Source organism: Sinohyriopsis cumingii, chromosome 3 (genome assembly GCF_028554795.1).
Source record: "Sinohyriopsis cumingii isolate HCF-2022 chromosome 3, ASM2855479v2, whole genome shotgun sequence".
In the NCBI taxonomy this organism is placed as follows: Eukaryota; Metazoa; Mollusca; class Bivalvia; order Unionida; family Unionidae; genus Sinohyriopsis; species Sinohyriopsis cumingii.
In genome coordinates this window covers 88157053-88183248 of record NC_142963.1, presented here as the reverse complement: position 1 = coordinate 88183248, position 26196 = coordinate 88157053, and the positions used below count along the sequence as shown (strand labels likewise).

The window sequence follows — 26196 nt, the reverse complement described above, 5'->3', positions numbered from 1 at the left end:
CTGCAATAAAATTGCACACTTACTATTACTGGGCACAAACAATACAATGCATTCTTGACGGGTGTTTCCACTTGCACAAAATAATAATAATAATAATAATGAGGACTTTGTATAGTGCCTAATCTTTAGAAGCTCTAAGCGCTTTACAATATTAGACAATACCTATAAGATAAAAAACATATAATGATATGATTACAAAAATAAACACCATGAAATTAGAAAACATTAAAAAACATGCTGAGAATATTTAAGGTAGGAAACATTATTAGGTCTTTAAGTTTGTTCTTGCAGTCAAAATAAGTGAGTTTTGACAGCCCTCTTGAATGTGATCACTGTGTCTTTGTGTCTAAGTTCAGTGAGCAATTCATTCCACGTTGCTGGCCCTGGTATTCAAAAGAACGCTGTCCATATGACTTTGTTTCATACTTGGAACAATGAGTATACGATTGTCAAAAGAGGAGCGTAAGTATCTTGCTGGTGTGTACACATGGGTGAGGTCGGATAGGTACGTTGAACTAGAGTCCAACAGTGAAACATAGCACAGAGAACAAATTTTGTATTTGATCCTGGATCAAATGGATAGCCAGTGTAGGGTACAGAGCAGCGGGGATGTGTGCTCTGATCGTGGTACTCTAAGCAGGATCCGAGCAGCTGTGTTTTGAACTTTTTGAAGTTTCTGGAGCAGATATTGGGATGAACCAGACAGAACTGAGTTAACAATAGTCCAGTCTTGAAAGTACTAATGAACACACAAGTGTTTTAGTGGCATCAACTGAACGATATTTGCAAATTGAGCTGATGTGTCTCAGCTCAAGATATGCAGCCTTGTATATGTTCATGACATGTTGGTGCAATGTGAGAGTACTGTCCAGAGTAACATCATGAGAAAGAAGTACTTCACTCTCAAATCAGTAAAGAAACTTTATGATAAAGAGCCACCAGAGAAAATAATGTATAACAAAATTTGACCCAATGTTTGAAGAAGTTTATACCTTACCTTTTACAGTTACCATTTTTACACTGTTGTTCTTCATGTTTAAATTTTTTGGAAGGGTTTATTTTTCTGCTGTTCTTTTTTTTTTACAGTTCTTCATTCTGACATGCTTCAAACTTTACCTTTAGTTGACCCCATATAGTCACTATTGTACTGACATGCCACAACATTTATAAATACATATACTATCCTGTATAGGTCAAATTTCACATTTTACCATGAACTTACAAAAATGCAGTTATAACTGATTACACTTCAATTCAGGAAATGCTTTCAACTCAGATCCTCTTACAAAGGGACAGGTAAATGATCATGGATTCTGCTTTCTTAATCTATCTGATCTCCCCTTTAATCTTGATACAGAGAGATATAGATATTATGATGATAAATATACTAAGTGGTAATTAGCAATTAAACAATTTATATGATCTTAATTTAAATAAAAGACGTGTATCATTAATGTTTATAAGCCTCTGCAAAAAGTTTCCACTTTAAAACAATACATTTTGGTTTATGAGTTACTATTTGGTTCCATGTAGATAAGACACATACTAGCTTTTAATGCAGAGTTGCTAATACAAATTTCATTTCTAAATGCATATGAAAAAATGTACACAGACTAAATTATACAAGAATACTGACTCCAAGACAATAGATTGCCAGAATGGCTGAGACCAACTTGGAGTGAAATATTTATGAATTAAAACTTCTGGAATGTAAGAAAATTCGTCAATTAACATATTTGTTAAACAGAAGTTCATTTCTTCAATAATTTTGCTTACAGCGTTCTTGAAAAGGCAGTTAAAACAGGTGTATGCTTAATGCAATGACATTCAAGACAAATTTAACAGTACATGTATTACAAATTGAAAAAGCAAATAATATTTTGGTTTCTGATACTATTTACAGCATAGTAACATCATTTTCATTTAGGACCAACTTGATATTATAAGCAATCTTTTGAAATGAACCCCATGTTAATATCACCATCCATTCAGGAGGTGTATTGATAACATTTTCAAGATGGCCTCTGTGCTGACCATATTGGATTTCCAGAACTCATGGTACTAATTCAGTTCATATAATAAACCTATGCAAACACCATGATATTAAAAATTCAATAACTTTAAATTTCTGAGTGCTCAAGATCAAACCTATATTTATCAGTATAGATGAAACCTGGATGTCAGCTTCTGCAGCTGTGCAGAGAAAAGGATTTGAGCTGCAGCATTTTCTGGACCTACATGAGTTTGAAACATGTATTGGGGTGGGGGTAAAACTAATTTTAATTATGTAATACTTACCTGTTGCTATTGCTTAGCTAATCTATTTTCATGCTGAAAATATACTGTCCATATGATGTGAATACATCCTCCCAGAGTGGAGAAAAAGTCAGTATGACCCTTTGACGTTTTGCACACCTCTCTGTTGCATGGTCATGCACAGAAGGTAGATGTACCTATATGCCATCTTTTCACAGACGACAATTATGCAAGAAATTAGTGCAGGCCATGAGGAGGGTATTCTGCAATAGTGACAGGTAAGTATTGCATAATTAAAATTAGTTTTAGCACCAAAAAAAATACATTTCAATAGCAGCAATTACTTATCCTGTTGCTATTGCTTAGCTGAATTTGTCAGTAAGTTGGATATGCTGATGTCAAACTGATCAAAAACAGAGAAATTAAATGTACTCACCATAGAGGGAGAGATACACTTCTACAGAATATTCATGTCCCTCTGAGTAACATGCTATGTCCTAACAATGGGACCCAGAGACAAAAAATGCCTGTGCTCTCTTGTGCTAATGTAAAAGGAGGAAAAGGTATTGAGAGCCAAAAAGCTGCTTTCATAATATCCTCCAGAGAGGAATGATAAAAGTAGGCCCATGAGGTAGCAACAGCACGAACCTTGTGGGCTTAAAGTTTCATAAAGGTGAGGTCTTGATCTGCAAGAGATTCACAGACTCGTTTGATTGTCATGACAATCCACCAGGAGATAGTAGCAGCTGAAATGTCTATGGAGCCCTTAATAGGGAGAAAGAGACGTTTCCTACCTTTTCTTTTGCTGGAGACATTAAGACAGAAGCAAAGAGCATAGAGCATGCATGGGGCATAAAACTCAATCTCGATCATCCCCATGGCACATTTTACTGAGACTGTGAATCTCTATGGGTAAGGGTATAAGACAGCCAGAGTCAATGGACAAGGTATGAATTTCACTTCATCTCATGGAGGCAAGGGTGAGAAGAAACACAGTTCTGAGTACGAGATCCAAAAAGGAAGCTTCACTCAATTGTTCATAAGGTGCTAGTTAATGACCAAAGAACACAGACAGCTCAATATCCTTTGATAGTGGATGATGAACATCGTTTGGTCTCAGAGGAACAAAAGGAAATCAGCAATGGAAGTTACAGAAGGGCAGATAGGATCAATGTGCTTCCTACTGCACCAACCACAGAAGATTCTCATTCTGGCATCATAAACTTTGGATGTAGAAGCTCTCTTGGCTTGAATGATGCAACTGGTGACTGTCCGAAACTTTGTTCTGGCAAAGAGATTGTTTGAGATGATCCAGTTGTGAAGGTGGAGAAAGGATCCCCGGTGATGTGACAGAGACCTGGTAGAGACCTGGTTTAGTCTATCAAGAGGTCTAGGAGATCGTTGAATCATGGTTGTTGGGGCAACAATGGGGCAATGAGAATGATCAGTGCAAGTTCAGACTCTTGGTAGAACTTGTGGTAGCAGTCAGAAATGTGGGAAGGCATAAGCGAATAGGTGATCCCACTGGAAGCTGAATGCATCAACTGCCCATGCTTTCTGATCCAGGACAGGAGACAAGCAAGTAAAAGGGAAGTTTGTTGTTGAGCTTGGTCGCAAACAGATCCACTAAAGGTCTTCCCCAAAGGGAAAACAGGGACTCTGTTAATGAGTAGCAAAGAGACCATTCTGTGAGGATGGCTCGGTCAGTGCTGGACAGGTTCCAGACCTCCACGCAAAGAGAAGGGGCATGTGTGCCTCCTTGACATTGTAAGTAGGCTACGACAGACATGTTGTCTGAGGAGACCACGAAACATCATCCCCTTATTAGGTCAATGCACCCTTGCAATGCTAGAAATATTGCTTTAATTTCTAGGTTGTTGATGTGGAGGGAAAATTCAGGCCGAGTCCAGGAACCATGCAGAATTATGCCCTCCGGCTCTAAATGGGCTCCCCAGCCTGAATCTGACACATCTGCAAATAGACAGGAATGGGGATTGGTTGCATGGATGTGGACCCCCATCAGGAATCTGTCTTGATTCATTCACCAAAGCAAATGGTGGTGAAATAATGGTCCTAGAGGGACTGGAGAATCTCTGTGAGGTTTAAACCTTGCCAGAAGAAGGAACTGTGGAGGACACATGTGAAGACATCCTAAAAGAACCAATTCAGCAGAGATGTTCAAGGTTCCGAGTAGGGACAGATAAAGGCAAACAGATAAAACAGTTTTTGCTCGTAGCATCTCTAGGACAGCCAAGATTGGATCTACCCAAACAAGGGAACCCAGACCAAGTTTTGGTTTGTGAGGAAGTTCATCACCACGTAAACAAAGTCATATGATGGAATGAGTTCCAACTTCTCGAGGTTATGGTGGATCAAGAGTGGACTAAAGGTAAGCCGCAACTACTCCCATAACCCGGCCTTAGACTCTGGGAGCAGAAGACATTCCGAACAGCAGAACCCGAAATTGAAAAACTTCCTAGTCTATGCACAAATCAAGATATTGCAGTGCGGAGGAAAAATGGGTCCGGATTTAGGAGCTTGTCTCCATCTTGAAGGTTTCCTCAAACAGAAACTGGTTGAACAGGGAAAGCCGTTAATGATTCGAAATTTCCTGCTTTTCTTGGTGACCAGGAAGACTCGGGAGTAAAAGGCATGAAACTGATTGTTTAAAACCCTCTTGACAGCCACTTTCTGCAAAAGGGTGTCCACCTCCTCCCTTAACTCCATAACAATGGACTGGGGACAGAAAATGGGGGGGGTCCTTGATTGAGGGGTTGTTCCTGAACTGGAGTTATTTACAATGGAGAAGACCCAACCATCATCCGGTAGGAAAGGAAGTGGGTTAGAAAACTTCCTCTTGGATCTGCAGCAACCTGGGCACCATGGACATGATGAGGGAGAAGGTGGTCAAGCAAGAATTTGTGGACTGGACTGGGGTTGTGCCTAACTAAGAAATTTGGCAGATGGTCCCTGAGGATGATTTGCCTGAGATCATTTCCTGGTCAATTGCGATGGACCAAGAGAGGAGGTAAAAGATCAATGTTGGTAATCAAGTAAGCCTTGAGAAGCCACAGTAGAAATCAGGCCCCAGTAGAGGGTCTTGGTTTCTAGACGAGCAGTCCTTAGAAGGTCTTTACTGTGGTTAAGCAAGACCTTCGATGAGTCCAATGCAAATCACAAGTGATGTGCAGAAATTCTGCTGATAATGCCATGGCAATAGATAGCGCATGCCAGGTTGTTTTGGCCATAGCATCCAGCACACGTAATGTAGCTGGATTGAGGGAATTCTCTCTCAGCATACAAAAGGTAGAAGCTGAGAAAAGGTTGGCAAGCGAGAATATAGTCACAAGTAACCGGTTTTTCTGTTCCATGGCATCAATTGTTTAGATGGGAAAGTGTGCCCAGGATACTGAAGAAATACCCACTTTGGCTGCATCAGCATCCAAAGGAGGAGGTTTAATAGGCCACTTCGGGGAATTACCCAGTAGCTTGAAGAAGAGATAAGGGGTTTCATCATAGAGAGTGAAACATACCACCCTCTATATTGACGAGCAATATTTTGGCCTTGTGAAAACCTTCCTGATTATTCCTCAATTGTAGATGAATGTGGGAGAAGTAGGAGGTCTGGTTGCGGTGGTATCCTGGAGATCTTTTCCAAGCATGAAAGGACCTTTTTGGACCGTGTGCTAGATGATTTGGAGCACAAGTTGGAGAGTAAACAAACGGTAAACCTTGTTTACCACGTTATCAAAGAACCAGACTACCTCTTCTTCCTCATCCACCTGAGATAAGGGAGTGGCCTGATAGAAGGTGTCATTGCCACAGCTTCTGTCTCAAACTTGTTGGAGTCTATGAGGATGGAGAGAGCATCATCATCCTCATACTCAAGGACACTCTGAGTTGGAGAGTGGCTGAGCATCACTATGTCCCTTGATGGAGGGGCATAGGAGTACTATGTGTCACATCCCCTGGTTGAGCAGGAGATGTGGAGGGGAGACAAGAATGTCTAACTACCCTCAATAATGTAACACCTGTAGCCTTCTGAAAGGAAACCATATGATGAGGTGATAGTGGGACACGAGCTGCAGCATCACTTTGATTGGTATGGCAAGGACCAGTAGTCCATTGGGGCATAATGGTGTGTGCAGGCAAGGCAATGGGTGCCATTTACCCAGGAAGTTGGGTTCAAATCTCTGTAGAATATATATATATATATATATATATATATATATATATATATATATATATATATATATATATATATATATATATATATATATATATATATATATATATGATGTTTTCAAACAAATTATCCACCCACCCTAATTTTAAAATCAGTGCAATAGGAACCACATGTTTTTTCCTTGGCCTTAGTGCAACATGATGCAATAACTGCTCATTGGTGCAATTAGTTTATTAACACCTCCAGAACATGTGAAACTTTACCTCTGTTCCCATGAGAAACAACACTGATGTGGTCTCATTTAGATCACTGCTACCTACTGTGCATTCCAAAAATGAGTCAATACTTATTCATTTCTGAAATGTCTTGCAAGCAGATTTTCATATCAGCACTGACAAGACTACAATTATACATAGGACTTCAATATGAGCCTTAATCATGACTTTCAAGCATCTGAAAATCATCCATAAAACAGCGAAATGCATCTGAAAATCATCCATAAAACAGCCAAATGCATCTGAAAACCATCATAAAACAGCCAAATGCATCTGAAAACCATCCATAAAACAGTCAAATGCATCTGAAAACCATCCATAAAACAGCCAAATGCATCTGAAAACCATCCATAAACAGTGATATGCATATAAAAACCATCCATAAAACAGCAAAATACATCTGAAAACCATCCATACAAACAGCAAAATGCATCTGAAAATAATCCTTAAAACAGCAAAATACATCTAAAAATCATCATAAAACAGTGAAATGCATCTGAAAACAATCCATAAAACAGCACAATACATCTGTTTTCCATGCATAAAAGAGCAAAATGCATCTGAAAACAATTCATAAAATAGCAAAATGCATCTGAAAACCATCCATGAAACAGCAAAATGCATCTGAATACAATCAATAGAACAGCAAAATACACCTGAAAACCATCCATAAAACAATGAAACACATCTGAAAACAATCCATGAAACAGCAAAATGCATCTGAAAACCATCCATAAAACAGCAAAATACACCTGAATACAATCCACAGAACAGCAAAATACATCTGAAAACCATCCATAAAACAGCAAAATACATCTGAAAACAATCCATAAAATGGCAAAATGCATCTGAAAACCATTGATTAAACAGCAAAATTCATCTGAAAACCGTGCACTGAACAGCAAAACCTTTGAAGAGCTGAAAGCTGTCCATGTTCATGAGAATGAAACTGATAACAATTAGATCAGTGAGACTGCCATCCAGATTTTTCCCGTAAAGCTGCATTTTTCTTTTGCTTGTTCATATGCGAACATGAATCAAAAGCTTGAGACATTGCAATGGAAGCAGTCTTATACTAACTCACAATAAAAGCATACTTGTTTACATCCTCTAAAAATCAGTCGATAATGGTTGGTACACATTACAGCAGATTAAGTATTACAATGAATTCTCCTAAAACATCACTATATTTTCACCTGATAACTCAAGAGTTAAAAATGGTACGATTCTCAGCAAAAGACATTACAATAGTTAGTCATTCAAGTTCAATCTTTGCAACATAGCAATCAATTAAATTTTGATGTTCATTGTTCAAATCTAATAGGTTTTTAAAAATATGCAAGTAAGCAAATTACTTTCTTCAAATTATATTTTTGTCACAGTTTGCAATCCCTGCAACGATTTTCATGCCATAACAACCTGACATGTCTAATGGTCCTATGTTTCTTGATTAATGTTCAATATTCATAAGAAACTTTTGTACAATGTTCAGAGCAAGAATTATAACGTTTGGAAAAAAAAAATTTTCAAAGTCTAAAGACACATTCCATATCATGAATTTAGCTCAGAAACCTATTGGTAATGTGATTTGTTTATATATAAAATAATGCTTGCAATGATAAATCTTGCTGTGTATTATTTGTATTGTTTGAGTGAAAATAGCTTGGCTGATTGCTGGAGAGAAAGTGACAAGGATATGGATTTGTATTGTTTGAGGGAAAAGAGCTTGGCTGATTACTGAAGAGAAAGTGACAACAATGTGGATTTGTATTATTTAAGGGAAAAGAGTTTGGCTGATTGCTGAAGAGGAAGTGACAACGATGTGGATTTGTATTATCTGAGTGAAAATAGCTTGGCTGATTGCTGGAGATAAAGTAACAAGGAAGTGGAAGTACATTTATGCATTACCACACACAAAAAAGAGATTAGTGGTATAAGGCAAAAGATCACTGCCGTGATTCTTTCAGAACACACATAAGCACACTGACACACAAACCACAGAATATAGTCTACATGAAAACATAGAAATTATTTATAGTGAAAGAGTGGATCAACATTGAGTTTTTTCACCAATCCAAACACACGTTACAAAATTCAGTCACAGTGTGGAGTCTGTCTTTCAATCTGAAAAGAGATGCCTGTGATGTCACATTCCCTATATATATGTGCTAGCATCTGTGTGCAGTGAATCAATGTAACAAAGTTTTCAAACATGATGGAAACTAAGAAGACGATGAATTGGGGTGCACTGGCCGTGGAGATAAGAAGCGATGGTATAGCAGCATCTACCAAAGTCAACACAGTCCTACTTCCAGAAGAGACTGATTTTAATTGGGATTTAGTGGATTTTCTCTCTACTTCACAAGAATTTGTTCTGGTACCAGCACCTTTGCCACCTTCTCCTTCTTTACCACATGGCAAGGATTTTAAACAGAGGCAGAAAGAAGAATCGGATAAATTTTTACAACAGCAGAAAGAAGCAGAACAAGCTTTTCTCCAACAGCGAGACGAGGGAAGAAGAAGGAAACAACAGGAAGAAGCAGCAGTAGCAGAGAAGAAACAAGGTCTAGGAGAAAAGGACAGTGAAAGTCAAATGGTGACCGTACTCTTACACATCTTGGCAGAGTTAAGGAGTCGGAAACAAATTCTTTAATACGACCCAAGAGAAAAAGACCTTTCAAAGCCAAACAACCCAACCCTGTTACTACACCCGAGATACCAGCGCTAGTGATTTCTACCAAATCACCATCAACAGGAGCAAGTCCAGAAGTAGGCCTTGGCCATGGCAAAGGTTTAAGGCAGGTAAAGCTGATTACTTCCCGTTCCTGAGTTTGTTTGTTTTTATAAATAAAAAAAACATGAAATGGTCCCTTTCAGGGCTACCCACTTCTCTTGAAAAGACATAGTATTCATTTTGCCTACATCAATTAAAACTTAAAACCCATTTTTTTTTTGTCCCATGATGAACATGTTTGTGTGAGTGAGTGAGTGCGTGAGCGTAGGTTCTTATTGTGATTATAAAAATCAAAACCAAGAGACACGTTTTTTGTCTAATTTATTCTGTTACAAATTTTACAATCCAATTCACAACATAACACTTTCAAAAGTTCATATACTTCTTCGTCTTTTTATTCACTCCCTGTTTTTTGAATTTCTTCACTTTCACATGTTTTTCCTCCTCCTCTTCCTCACTTTCTCCTTATCTTCTTTTCTTCTCTTTTTTCTCTTTCTGAACGTGACTGGGTTCTTCCTTTCAGAAGGGTACCTCTTCTTTTTCTTTCCTGTTTGGAACCCCTCTCTTCCTTTTGCTCCTGTTGTTTCTTAGGGCAGACTCAAGACCAATGTTCTTTCTCTTGACAATGATATCAAGTATCTTGACTTTTGTCTCTTCTGACACCTTTTTTGCTTTTTTGACGGTCTGGAGATTCCTTAGCCCAATGCCTTTTCTTCTTACAGATATAGCAAGTATCTTGACTTTTATCTCAAAAGGAGTGGGAGTGGTCCTTCGGCTTGTTTGAATAAAACTTTCGTATGACACCTTGCAAAGCTCTGATCAAAAGTTCAATCTGTGTGGGCTCTTTCATTGTTCTGGTCGGTTTGAGAGTGTAATGAATACTGGGAGGGAAGACACTGACCCTTTATATAGGGAAGACACTAGTCTGACATGGATATACGGACCCATAGCATTTCAAATGTAATCATTTTACTTTTTGCAGTCAAGATGAAAAGATCACATCATTTTGTGGCAAAAAGAGAAGAAAGTAAGAGGCAGAAGCGTGATTTATTGCCTCGCACAGTAGCTTAAGTCTTGGCTCAAATTCATAGCAATGATTTTGAAGATGACATAAGTGAGCCCGAATCCAGACCCAGAGAGTCTAAACCCAACCAAAGTCCACGACTATCACCCGAAAAGTACTACCACATTCGAGATGTGGAAAAGCACTCCTCTAGAAAATTTAGAACTTTGGAGAAAACGGGGGGGGGTCATCAATGAGGTGTGGGATTCTTTGTTGACCACAATGAAACGACAAGGTCAAGCCAAAGAAGATGATCGCTTGAGATTTTCCATTCATCACGACACTTTGGATCGAGCTTAGCAGCCCGGCAGAATTAACACCTTCCAATGTCATCAACAAGATTCAACACATGCAACAATCCAACGACACGTTTCACATCACAGATGGAAAAGCGACACTGTTTATGACCCATGTGTCTCTTCCCCAAGGGACCGGACAACGCAAAAAAGTGTTATTTGTGGATGATCTTCATAGCATCAAGCGTAGCCTCATCCAAATTAATAACCCTCAAGACCAGATGTGTTTAGCCAGGGCCATCATGGTGGGACAAACATATGCCAACAAGAACGACATGACAGAATGGAAAAGAGCCTAGAAAACTATTCAACGATTAGACCAAGCCAAACAACGGAGAGAAGCAGAACTCTGTTTCAGCAAGCTGTCATATCCAAACACACACCTTGTGGCATTCCTGAAATGCAAATATTGCAAGACATCTTGGCTCCAAGCTACACCATGAAAGTGCATCCTCAAGAAATGCGCGGACCTATGTTGTTTCAGGGCAAAGATTTCAAAGACAGAAAATATATTCATGTCTATCATCATGATGAACATTTTGATGCCATTACTAATATCACTGCATTCCTGAGATACAGTTAATATTGTGAGAAATGTGACTATAGTTATACCAATCAAGAGCAACACAAGCATTGCGGATCGAAATGCTCAGGATGTTTGGCCTCTCAACCCTGACTTGACAAAAGACGAGAATGAGTGCACTGTCCAGCTTGTCAGCCAACTTTTGTCAACCCTACCTGCTACCAACAACATCTGAAGACACAAGGTTCACAGCAAAAAAGTGCTTGTAAACACCTGAGATTGTGCCCTACTTGTGGACAAGGCATATGTACCAATAGTGCCAAGCAAGGCAAACGTTTGTCGAGGAAAGAAACAATGTCACATTTATCACCAACTCATGGACTTTGAACATGAATGCTTCATTCAAAAATACCATTCCAAACATCAAGAGGAAGATGATGACCAGAAGAAGAAAGTGAATTTCATCTTTTTTTTATTTTGAATGCATGCAAGAGACTGGCATTCACATTCCTAATTTCTGTGTGGCTCACCAAGCATGTGAGAAGTACACCCGAGAGCCTATATTTAGTCACTGCCCTCACTGCAGTAAGATTCCTGGAGGACATGAAAAAATCTCTCAGGGACCTAACATGCTAGCCGATTTTGCCCTCTTGGCTCCATGTCTCCTCAATGGGGTCTAAGATCCATCGGGCAAAATCAGCTAGCCATGCCACTGTAATGGTTCATAATTTCTGAGGATACAATGGACAGCTTCTTAGATACTATGCAGAACAAAGTACCGAACATCCAAAGGTGACTTTGAACAGAGCCAAAATCATTTCCATGCAATTGGGACAAGGGCAGTTTAAAAGATTTGATGAGTTACTTGGCCATGCCTTTGAGTTGAATACCTAAAACGTTTGGAATGACAGAAATGGCCAAAGGCTATTTTCTGCACTGAAGCCAGCCAACACACCATTCTACCCCATTTGCATGAGGCTCACTACTACAACCCCGACAACATATGCACCAAACAACTAGAAGCTTTTTATGCATGGCACCACATTCACATCTCAGACACCTTCAACTTTCAGGAAGAAATGTTAAAGTATTGTCGTTACGACGTGGACATTTTTGGGCATTGCTGTGGAAAATTTTGAGAACTGTCCATAGAACATGGAGGGATTGATCCTTTGAAAGAAGCCTGCACCATCATCAAATCGTGTTCCTTAGTATAACGCCAATGATTCATGCCCAAAAACACCCTGGCTGTCATCAGCCCTCAAATAACCAACTTTTTTAAACATCGATCCTCTGTCAAAGCCCTATGCTGTCTACATTATTTGTGTGACAAGGAAGACAAATGGATTCAACGGAGGAGGTGAAAAGACCATCGGACCATATTCGGTGGATGGCTGAGACTTAGAAAACCCCAAGATCGTGTACGAGTTTAATGGGTGCTTATTTCACAGTTGTCCCCTCAGCTACCCTCAATGTGACACTAAAAATCAGCTTTTACAATGTACCATAGAAGACTTGTATGAGGCCACTTGACAGCGATGCTTGAAGTTAGAACAGCAAGGATACCACGTCGTGGAAATGTGGGAACACGAGTATGATGACCATTTGAAAACAGATCAAGAGTTTAAATGTGACGTGAAAAGTTACAAGCTGGTGGACCCTCTGAACCTGTGGGATAGTTTGTATGGAGGATGGATGAAGGACATGAGGATGCTGATGAGGATAAAGGACAAGAAATCAAAAACATGTGTTCTCTGTATCCTTACATGTGCAAATACTGTCACTTTCCTGCAGGGCACCCACAACTGCTGACGGAACACAATGACCTGGACAACATTTGACAATGCGAAGGATTGATTAAATGCAAAGTCTTGCCTCCTACAGACTTGTACCATCCCATTTTACCTCACCATTACCAAGGAAAATTGATGTTTCCCTTGTGCCATACTTGTGCCAAAACATGCAACCAAGACCAACCTTGTCAGCACACCCAGGAAGAATAAGGTTGATGGTAACTTGGGTCATAGTGGAATTGTTTAAAGCTATTGACCTCTTGTTAGAAGTGTACAAAATTTACCACTTTCCCAAGACAAAAATACCACAAGGACAATGAGACTCAGAAAGGCATTTTCGCAGACTACGTGAATGCCTTTTTGAAACTGAAACAAAAAGCCAGCGGCTATTGTTCCTGGTGCCACAATCCCAAAGACCAAAACAAATTCAAAGAGAAATACTGGGAGCAGGAAGGCATTGCTCTAGACCACATGGAGAAAAACGAAGGAAGACGACTGTTTGCCAAAGTGATGTTAAATTGCTTGTGGGGCAAAATGACACAATGACTGTTTACCAAAGACAGAACCTTTCCGCTACTTCCAGATAATTCACGACAAAACTAAATACATGAAACATGTGGATCACCTTCATGAGGACTTGATCTTAGTCAATTACAAAAGAAGAACTGGACTTTGTAGAAGCCGACGAATTTGGAAATGTCATCATTGCAGCTTACGTGACAGCCCATGCTCGCTTAAAATTGTACGAAACTTTTGAACTGTTAGGAGATCACGTACTGTACTTTGACACAAACAGCTGCATCTACATTGATCGCCTGGGTCAATGCCACCTTGACATCGGAGACCGTTTAGGAACCTGGACGGACAAGCACCCTGATGACAAGATTCTAAGTTTTGCTAGTGGCAGTCCTAAAAATTACGGCAATGAATACCGAGACCCACAAGAAGTGCGTAACAAGTGTAAAGTGAAAGGATTGACTCGCAATTATCGCACCAGTTGAGTAGTGAACTTTGGCATACTGAAAAAAGTCTTGCTGCCTGGACAAGATGAAAACTTTAAAATAACCACCAATGAACCACACAAGATTGTATGTTTACCCACACACCAAATACTCAGTCGACCTTTGGAAAAAGTGTATCAAATCATGTACCAGAAGCAAGTTCGGCTTCATAACCACTTCACTTTGTTATATGGACATGCCAATATTGGCCAGCATATAAAGGGGAAAATGTAAAATGTAATTTAATGTGGTGTGCAAGAAAATGGCATTCTGTTATGAAATATAAATGTAAACATTGTATACGAAGTGAATTTTTTTCCTAAGATATGAAATATTAAAAATATTTTTCTAGGACCAAGAACTGGGTTGTTTAAAACAAATATGGGATATATCTGAGTGAGAGTTTTCAGGCATTTTGGTCATTGCCTGGTTAGCTTCCTTGGAATTAACATGGACTGGATTGGAGTGAAAGTTTCATTACGTGATAGGAATTAACTAGTGACATCAAAAGCTTACCAATGGAAATACAAGATTTTATCTACAAGTTTGATTACAAGTCAAGGGGAGAGGAGAAGTCCAAGCTAGTGAATAAAGATGATCTTGGCCAAGATTTGCATAGGAGAAAGGTATATCAGTGAACAAATATATTCGATTCATATTTGTTAGAACTTTCTTTTGGAGCCTGTACTTGTCAAGAACAGATCTGACAACTCAACAACAGCATGATATTCTCTCCAGGTATCCTATTGAATTTACTGGAGAAGTTTGTATATATATTATGTTCTTTGAAGATTTACTTCAACGTGTGCGTAATGAAGAAGAAGCAGAATGAGGCTGAGTATTTGTTTTGTGAAGAAGATGAGGAAGTAGAAGTTAGAATTTGAGGTTAATTCAATAATTGTATCAGAGTTTAACAGTACCTTTTCTGATGTGAAGCTGAGTGAATCTAAAGGGTTTTAAATTGAATGATGGAAGAGAAAAGACAGCGAAAGTTTATGGCTTTTACATGTGGCTAAAAGTAGTAAATAGAAAGGAAATATGTACAGACTTTACACGGATAAATGTAAGAAGTATAGGAATGATACATTGATTTGTATAAGGACTCTGAAGTATGGAGAGATCATAGTGTAAATGGGATTTGGGAGTTTACAAAATTAAACGTGTTGAGTAATGAGAAATGTGTAAAGAACTTTGCAATGTGATATATAGATGAATATGCACATAACTTGTAAATATGTTTGTTACATGTCCAATTGTTATGTATTAAATGGATAATGCAAAGACCAAAGCACAGGTCGTAGAGCTCATGTGTGTAACTGAATAAATGTTTTGTACCCATACAAGATAATTTTCTTTTTGGAGTCACTACTCTTTCTGTGAGTCTTTCTCTGAAATGTCTCTGTCTTTTTCTGTGTCTATCTATCTTCTGTGACTTGGAAGTTGACAACCCTTCAATTTAAAACCTACTGTGAAAGAGAAAGGTTGCAAGAAAAAAAGACAGTTGATGTCATCAAGAATGCTAGAGTCAGTACTGTGAAGTTTGGACCCGTAAGTACTCCAGAAAACCACACTACTCGACTATGATGTCTCATTCTCTCTGTCACTTTTACTTTTGTCATTGACCATAATGTCTACCAACCCTGATTTCTATCGCATCTGTGCATGAACCAAATTAAGCGAGGCAGTCTCCACTCCAACCATCCATTGCTGACTCATCCTCTTATGAAGATGTGTTCAAGACTAGCCAAGCGGAACAAAGCTTACATGAATTTTCATCGTGTCAGGCAAAGCCTGATACCCAGAACTGAAGAGATTGAGAATGTCAGAAAGTTGAGAGGAAATCAAAAAGGAAAAGAAGAATGGTCAGAGAAGTACAGACTTCTGAAGCAAAGCAAGCAAAGAGAACAGCAGCTACAGCAGCAGCTGGAACCAGACAAAGACTTTGTCGACTGCCATGTAGATACAAAAGAGTTCTCCTTCTCTTTCCTAAGAAGCAGACCCTATCCTGTGGGAAAGCCTGCCACCAGACAGGGATGCAATCTTAAACAATAAAAGACTGCCATAACTCCCCGTCCACAAAAAATTTCAGGGTTACACCAATAATCTAGAAAAGAGATACTAGTTCATTTGCCAATCATATTTTTTGTGTGTCAATAAGCACTTTGTTTCTTTATGTCCAAAAAATTAGAAGTGCGTCTATCAACACTTCCTTTCCCTGTCTTGTCAAATAGAGTGTTTTTCTTTGTAGTACGTGATTATATGTAAAAAGTGAGTGTATCTTTTAGGTCTGCGCTTTCCATGTTTTTTGGTAATGATAAGAGTCTTGCAAGTTTTGGTATCAGGGGATGTTTTCCTTCATGTACGTGTTTGACACTTATAAAGTGAAGCGCTCATCAGTCTGGCTACCCAGCGTTCACTCGTTAACATTCAAGATGATTAGAATCAGAAAATTATTGGAGCTTCAGATGCCTCCTGGATGAGCTGGCCATGGAGGCAATTCAGGAAAGCGCCAGGCTTAAAGAAGAGGAGGAGAAAAAAAAAAGAAAGAATAGAAGGAAAAGAAAGAATTAATTCTGCCATACATGATGCTAAGACAGAGCTGTGAAAGTCAAGCTGATGGTGAGGACATCTTCACAGAGACAAGCACCACAGCCACTACCAGCACAGAGACCTGTGGTCCCACAAATAGAGAACTGGGACCAAGAATGTAATGTAATTTCCCATTGGTGCTATATCATACCCATACACTACTAACATATAATGCCAAATGGGTTATAACACGGTGTGGGATTATTTCACACATACAAGAATGAATATTTGACACCAAATAGATGAAAAAAGCTGTGGGACTAATGGCACATATAAGAAAGAACATAATACATGAGCTGAACACAAATCAAAATTAAACAGCGAATTAATGATATGCATTCAATATAAATGTTATGTTGATAACATAGATTGAATTTTGTCCATACATCGATAAACACCAGTTAATTTAATTAGCAATGTCTGTAAGCTCCCTCAGTACTTCGAATGATTTGAAAATTATTAATAAACACAAATATTTTATCTTTACATGCACTTGCCTCCCCTCCCGATTTGACTTCTGAACATATTTTGGTCTACATCCGTACAACATTATGGCTGATCACTACATATTTGCCCCCAACCCATTCCAAAAATATTTCTGGTGGGGAGGAATCTGTTCACACTACCAATGAAGAAAAATGTTAAGATTCACAGAACGTGTAGCTTATTTGACAAGGGGATGATAGGTATCATCATTTGGGAGTTTTTGTTGCCACAGAAAACAAAGTTCATTCAAGCGGAAGAAAATATACACAGATGAAAGACTTGATATAAAATCTTCACTTCCTCAGAGGGTTATATGTTTAACAATATTATGGGTAGCAGTACATGGGATACTGAATGAAATATTTTAATCATATCTAAAGTGTCTTCAAATAAAATCATGTCTGCCCCAAATTAAATAAATAACAATGTCAGTACGGTTCTCTCTTAACTAAAGATTGTTATGCAATTAAATTTTATTTATTGAGAATATATTTTGCAATAAATATTATCAGTACCAAGATATGTTCGTTGTTATAAAAACACACTCTCTGTCTCTGTCTCTCTCTCTAGAATGATTACACATAGACTTTCTTTCCTCATGTGTGTAGATATCTTGTTACAGAAACTGGTGGAGATCACTGTTTAGATTATAAGTAGTGTATAATCTGTTTGACAGGGTGATGATAACAGAGCCTAAATTTGATTACTCAGTTTAAGTGGACCAAATTAAATTTGTCAAAGTTTGGTGTGCATGCAAAAGTTCTGTTTTTGCTTCCCATCATAAAGAAATTTCATATAAAGACAAAAGCACATCATATAAAGACAAAAGCACATCATATAAAGAAGTTTGCACATCATATAACGATGAAAGCACTGCATATGAAGAAGTTTGCACATCATATAAGGACAAAAGCACATCATATAATGAGGCTTCTACATCACATAATAAAAATTGTCATCTTAAGAGAGCTCTGGTGTTCCATACCAGATACCAGACTCCACTCTCTGGACCCCCCCAGCTTGAACCCAAGACCTGATTCCAGACTTGACACTATACTCTATAAACCCACAATTCCATAAGCCTGATCCAAGACTCTCAGATCTAGATCCCCAACTCCAGATTTTTTATTCTAGATCACTGGCCCCAGACTCAGATAAAAGATTCCAGTCTCTGATGTCAGGGGATCCCAGACTTCTAACTTGAGACTGAATACTAAGACTTAAAATCAAAGACTCCACATTCAAGTCCTAAGACTTTAGAACCCAGACTCAGAATCCAGACCCAAGACTCTTGACTGTGACTCCAGATTCATGACCCCATACTCAAGACTTCTGACCTTTGACTCCAGATTCAACCATTAACTGCAGACACCCAAGTCCAGACTCTATTTTATTTTCCACCTATCTGAGCCTTCAAAATGCACAGTACAAGTTGTGAAAACTCAGTGTACATTTTATAGCAAAAATAGTTCTTACTTCAAGAGTGAATTACCCACAGCAGTTAAAAGTAAAGTGAAAAATTTACTGTCAAAATACAACACCCTTACTATAAGTCCCTCATTTTTCCTACTGTAAGAGAGGTATGGTTCTGGATCCCATTTCAGTAAGTGACAGTAAAATTAATATATCATCTATTTCACTACAAGGTGGTCTCACTTTAAATTAGTAAACTCTATGAGACTCCTCTGTACATTTTTTAAGTGAGTACTATATTTTGGTTCCTGGTACATGTATAGAGAAAAAAGATTTCTATATCAAGTATATAAAACTACATTTATACACCAAACCAGAGAACAACTTGGTGCAGCAAGAGAAATTCTCTGCTAGTAGATAAAGTGTCATTTTTAATAAACAACTCTGCAAATACATTTCAACAGCTGTTTATTGTTTCATTTCTGGTTGTCTAACAAAATGAAATGAAGCTTACCCGAGGCCTTGACCCACATGTCAAATACAGTCACACTAAATTATAGACATTAAAAATCTACTTGTTCACTCTTGCAACACAAAATGTACAGACTTAAACAATTTTTTGCCCCTGGTCCTGTTCAACAAGTGCAATACTTGTCACTTTCAGATTATCAAGGAACCAAAGTAAGAAGAGTTTGGAATTGATTGGCAGCCATTTTAAGGTACCAGTATTTAGATCTTGCCTGGAAAGTGTCAAATTGCAACAACATGGCACTTTCCTGACATGCGATTCTTCAGCCTCACAAGCTGTTGCAGTTAAACTAATCAATCTTTACAATCAGTCTCTGCTTCTCTTTTGGAATTTCAATTAGATACACAAGACAAGGCATAAATATAAAGGTCAGAAATCTATTTTGACTGTGCATCTGTTTTATTTACTTTAATACCTGATTAAAGATGACCTCTGTTAAAGAGTTTTTGTACCAAGGAATGACAATTCTCTGCTCAACTAAACTGAACAAATAAAAATTATTATTTGGGCCAGTTCAATTTCAGGCAAGTAACTATATTTCATGATTCATACAAAAATGATTGCCAAATTTAACTTTTCAATGGCATTACAAGGATTTCTTATAATTTTATTCAGGACCTTACTTAAATTAACTTGCCCACTTTTAAAGCTGAAGTCTGAAACCTTTTTAACTTATTTATATCAAGTCTATATTCCAAATTGTAAAATATGTGCAAGATGTTTAAGCCTTTAAATATTAACATGTATACAATAACTTTACCTTCCGTGCTATGTTCAATCTCTGCATTTTACTACATGTACTTCAGCAATTCTACTATATCAAACAATTTTTTTCTATATTTTTAATTCCTGAGACTAAACTTTAGATCCTTTCCTAAGACAGTTCATCATCATAAATCACAGGCAAACAGCCATTATGGTCCATTTTCACCTAATGCTGCCTGCAAAAAGGTCTCCCATATTCCATGAATATACATAAACAAAACATAGCCACCAACAACACTGTGAAATGAGCGTTTCCACATCAATGAAAGTGCCACATGATGTCCACTAAACATAAAATTGTTGCCGTTCCTGCTTTTCTCCCCCAAGAATCTAAATAATCCATTTTATCTGTCTGAACTTTCAAAACTTTTTAAAGGTTTAATGTCCCTTTCAACGAGACCTGTCATTTATTGAACATAATTTGTAAAGTAAAATGAGCAAAACTTGATCATGCAGATCTGCATAAAAAAAAATTGCAGTTTAAAGCATCTGAGGCACTCTGGTAAAGTTAGTCTGGTTCCTGACTAATTCCACTGAATCTCGTATGCTCATATGAAACCCGGATCCAAATCAAACATGGACAAGCCAGTATCCAGATTTTACTACAATCATATTTCCACTTCTATTCCATAAATCTGTATTTTAAGCATCATTTTTGTAATACTTAAGGCACAATCATAACATAATGGTCTTAACTTAGCATGATGCTGATCTGACATCCAATAATGAAAACCATATTATCACTACTCAGCAGACCTGCCAACCCTTATGACTGTGCCCTAAGTATTACAGAAATGCATCATTCTTCCAAGATTAAATGGCTGCTATGCTGGAACACTTTCTGTCAAAGTTTGTTGTGGGGGAGGGGGAGTTACATAAGCTTTTTTACTACTTTTAGTAACAGCAGCTACAGGTAATGTAGTACTGATATTAACGACAACTGATGACAGATGATTCAAGAATAACAGGTGGTGAAGAAAGGACCATGACCTTACAGCCAGGTGAACGAACAGAAAATAAATTAAAAGGAAATGTTATCAAATCATGGCTTATTTTGCAGCATGATCTGATTTTTCCTTGCACACATCACTTCCAAACCTGACCTAGTACATACAGCTAAAATAAACTATTTTAATAGTTCTAGTTTTTCATCTAAACCTAAAAACCTTTAATCTTTTTCCCCTCTTTTGACCTGGATCTTTCCTTTAGCCTTGACCCTTATGCTTATTCATTATAAGGATTGTATGACTGGCCTGGAATAGCCCATTTCATACCGAATTTATCCGAGTTGCTCCGTAATTATCCGAATAACCTCCCGAGTTACTTTATACTACAGCCAATCAAACGCTTGTGGGTACATGTACATAACAAAATGGTGTCCATTGTTGTTTAGAAATATTTCAGAAATAAAATTAATTAAATGATATTTACATGTAAATTATCCACAGACTTTCAAAAACAAATCTGATAAACTCATATGAAACACATTTTATTATAGTTATGTTTCGGATGCACAGAAATAGTTTGAACAACTTGCTCTTTGATTGTCAGGATTAAATTTACTTCGACACCATTTCCTTACTTATATGTACATGTCCAGATGTAAACAGCTCAAAGCTACTCTCTCGTATGGGTTTGAAATCCGCCCTAGTTTCCAGAAAATAAGACAGGATGGTTCCAATATTAAATTTTGTCAATATCTGCGGCAGCATCACTGCTGAATATGCATTTTTCAACTCGATAAACAATGTTGAAGTAGTTACAGAAGTTGATGCTGATGCTGAAGCGTTAGCCATATTTTGCCCACCACCTATTGAGTGGCTATTACAGTCAGCTGACCACCCGCCACGTGATCAAAATTCTGAGCAAATTATGAAGTTCACCGAAGTCTGCATGAAATGGGCTCTTCACTTTAACTAAGATATGAGGTCTAGATTTTACAAATATTGAATCAAATACCCTAACAAAATTTTAGCTTGACTTAAGACTAACAAATCTGTTACATTATTCTCTGATATATTGAAGACAAGTTGAAGAAAATAATTTGACTATCATCATATCAGTATCCAAATATGAAGTCTTCCCGTATGTACTTGCTTATAAGTCAAGTCAAACTGTGAACAACAAAGATCCTGAACTGCCACAGCATAATGTGCAAGCTGATCAGGTTCTATGTTGTTGTTTTTTTCACTGATCACTCCTAACAAACTGCAAAGACCCAGATCTGCTGGTGCATTATGTAATGGGAGATCTGGTTCTGTGCAGTTTGCAACTCAACTCAACTTAGAAGTGAGGATATATGGTGTAACAAACAACAGAGCAAGCAGGAAATGAGCTAATGATACCTTAGAGCAGGGTGCACAACATACGACCACACTTTTGTGCAGCTCACGGCCCATTTCCTCATTTTATTCATGTGTATTTATCCTTTTATTATAAACACAAAATTTTGCAGTGTGGCCTACTTAGTTCTAATCAAGGTCAATTCTGGCCCTTGTAAATATCTCAGTTGTGTACTCCTGCCTTAGAACTTAAAACCAACCTTTGACCTTCTGAACTGAATGCAATATGTCCATTTCAATTTAGTGATGATGCCTGACTGTCCCATGACCAAGAATAGAAAGCATTATGCTTTGCTGTTTGCAGATTTCACTGTAAGAATCACAACTAGATAATTTTGGTAATTATCATTCTCTTAGATTTAACTTACCCTCTGGAAAAACTCTTCTGCTCCTTCTTCATCATTTTCAAGGCTACCTGCAACATAGGACAACATATTTATGCTTAATGAACCAAATAAGCCTGTTGCACTAGTCTGAAAGCAGATTTTGTTACCATTTTCTAAATGTTTTTTTCAACAGACATGCAGCAGTGTGTTTTAAGACTGCTGCAGCCTGCCATCTACTGCCCTACTTTACCCTCAGATGGGTACTGTGCCCTGGCCTCCTTGTAGGTTTTTTTGTCTTAAATCTCCATAGTTTTAATACACTGTACACGTCCATTCAGAGTGTAATTTTAGAATCATTTGTACACATTCTTCTCTTGCAGAAAAAAATATTATCTTGAATGCACCAATGAATTGCAAAAAACCCTCTATAAGCATAGTATATATCCCACTAAATATTGTCAATTTCTCCACTGCCCTTGTGTATATGAATTATTTATAAACATGACATAATGATGTAAAATATATATTATGTAAGTTGCAAATGAAATGTTTGTGTGATATAAACCCAGAAATGAATACAGTCTTCCTTTCTTATTATAAATATTATGTACGTGCAAAAAATGACCATGAGGACCTCATGACATATTATCTAAACAAATTATAATTGTTATTAAAGGGTACTCTCAAAGAAGACTTTACGGTGCTTAAACCCCAAATAATACTATTAATAACTGTTATTCATGACATAATTAGCTAACTGCTGGTTTAAATTAAAGACCTGCAATTAAAGTAAACATACATGTAGTTAGTAAAGAATCTACAAGGTTAACATCTATTGCATAAAAGAATACAAATATATCAAAAGTGTACACAAAATATACAACACAAACATTTCCTTGCCCTGACTAGTGGACAACTATAAACAGAGATATTTAATACACACATAAATTGTTATTATTTATACCAAAGGACAGAGATAAATTGCAAAGTCGTAACAAGATCAGATCTGCAACGCATGCATTCAAAACTGATTTTTCTTCATTATGGTTTGATTTGGTATTTTGTAACAATGTACCATATGAATGTTAAGTAGAATAAAGTGCCTTGCCCAAGGAGACACCAGAGTTGCCAGTTCTGGCTAATCCAATGGTGGGAACTGAACCCACAACCTTCTGGTCATGTGTCTAATGCTTCAACTACACTAATGATGCATTGATACATCACAATATTTACACTATGCCCCCATCCCTTTTAAAGATAAGCAAGTGCCTACTTTGAGGCAATAAAGATGGGACAATCTACATCCTTTAACTATCAAATGTTATACACAAGATGTCCAAGGAAACATGAATCGAAACAAAGCAACATATGCTCTTGCAGGTACCAATTCAAACTGATCCATCTTGATACACACTGGCAGGAAAATGATATCAGCACATGCTGTGTTCAGTTCCCAGAGCATGAGTGATGTTTCTCTTTTTGGTTTTAGCAGATCATATCAACAAATAAGTACTGTAAAGTGGAGTTGGTACCGCAAAATATTTTGTGCCATGGAATACAGCAGTATTTCGGAACATCCTCATGATACATACCATGCTATAATGCAATTATATTAGGGGCCAACAATTTAATGTTCTGGGGCTGGGGTCTGACACTTTTTTGTTTAATTTCTCTCTGTCAATAGTTGGAAAAATATTTTGCTCTGATTGATAGCAAAATAACACCATATTATATCCATGATATTATTTGGAAAAAATATTAATTATCTTGAGATAAAAGAAAAGAAAATATTCCCAAGCAAAAGAAAATCATAATCCCCCTCACCTCAAAAATTAAATGGCCAGAACCTTATTGTACATGAATATGATATGTATATTGTAAGTTGGAATTCACTGCCACCGTTCGGTGGCAGCACAGGGTAAATGCTTACCCGAGGGGCCTAGCATTATTAAACGATGTTACATGAAGTCATGCCTGAATGAAATCGATAGGAAAATGATTTATTTTCTGATCTGATAGATAAATTGCAAGTATTATAACTGCTATGTCTTTAATTCGCTGACAGACGAGGTGAAACTACCAGCGTTGATGAAGTCTGACCTGGTACTGGCCATTTGCATTGCTAATCACATAATAATAATAACAATAATAATAATAAAGATTTTATTTAGAGAAGGTAACTCAATTAGTTACATATGATGTGAAGAGTCTGGCTTGACACTAAATAATTAAGTAATTTTAAAATTCAAAGTATCAAGCCTGGAACACATTCACAGGCATCAGTGAAAACATAAACATATATAAAACATAAAATATAATCCTGCATTGAAAAATTCAGCTATGAAAATGATGTAAAATTACAGAAAAGCAGGTGGTATTTGTTGTACTAGAACTGTTCAATTTTCTAAAGATTTCATTCATGTAAGACACTGATTGTGAAAAGACGAAATGCTAGGAGCCTGCCTTATGTCACTGGGAATGTTGTTCCATACCAGTGGACCAGTATACTGAAAACTTTTTTTAAATAATTCCTTCTTTGGCCTTGGTATAATGTAATTTTTTTTTCTTATGGACCTTAAATTTGGAGTGCCATCAGCATCTCTTTGGCGAAAGATATTGCTTAGATAGACAGGAATGTCTTTTCTGGATACTTTATACATCAATTTGGCCTTTCTAAGAAATATTCTTTCATGTATTGTTAAAACCTTTATATTATTCATTGCATCCTGAAAATTGTCACTACTTTGATCTAGAATTAAATGGCAAGCCCTCTTTTGGAGTCTTAAAAGTGTTGTTATGTTTGAATTAGAGGTATTACCCCAAATTACATTACAGTAGTCCAGATATGGCTGAATATAACTTTTATAAAAGATGACCCTATACTGAAGAGGAATGTATGTTTTGATTTTCCTCAGTAGCCAAAGATAAGAGTTAACCTTTTTTGAAATATGTTTAATGAGAATAGACCAAGTAAGATTGTTATCCATGAATACACCAAGAATTCTATCTTGAGAGGTCATATTGAGGCTCACATTGTCAAATAGAACCTGGAGTTTGTCGCTATCTAGCCTTGCTCGTTTTTGTTGTGTTGTAACTAGTAGGACTTTTATTTTTTCTGTATTTATGATCATACTGTTTTCCTTGCACCATACCTGAAGTCTGTTGAGAGCATCTTGTAAATTATTTTCAAGTACTGTTTTGGTTTTACCAATCTCAGACAGTGCAGTATCATCTGCATAAAGGTCAGTGGAAGAAACTGAAGTTCCAATCTTAAGAGGTAAATTGTTGATAAATAGTATGAATAACAGAGGCCCAAGGATAGAGCCTTGTGGTACTCCACAATTAATATTTTTACTTTCAAAAAGTTGACCATTTAAAGATACTTTTTGCACTCTATCGATTAAGTAAGAAGTAAACCAATTTAGGGAGTTTTCACTGCATTGATAGATTTTTAGTTTTTCAAGCAAAATTTCATGATCTACAAGATCAAAAGCTTTACAAAAATCAACCATAACAGTGCCTACCATTTCTCCTTGATCTAATGCTTTCAGCCATTTATCAATCAAAGATACCTGATCTAATGCTTTCAGCCATTTATCAATCAAAGATATGTGCAGTT

The 26196-nt window shown here is 37.3% G+C and overlaps 1 protein-coding gene across 4 annotated transcripts in view; it reads right to left on the bottom strand.

The window, feature by feature from the left end:
• LOC149803256 (protein bicaudal C homolog 1-like) overlaps positions 1–26196 on the bottom strand; it is a 327843-nt gene that overhangs the window by 239976 nt on the left and 61671 nt on the right. For all 4 annotated transcript variants that reach the window (XR_016420163.1, XR_016420164.1, XM_089952905.1 and 1 more), the window contains exon 2: positions 22620–22666. Coding sequence is in view for 2 of the 4 variants with exons in the window: in XM_089952905.1 (XP_089809031.1) it covers positions 22620–22666 (47 nt within the window). In the remaining 2 variants the exon portion in view is untranslated. The remainder of the gene's footprint in view (positions 1–22619; positions 22667–26196) is intronic.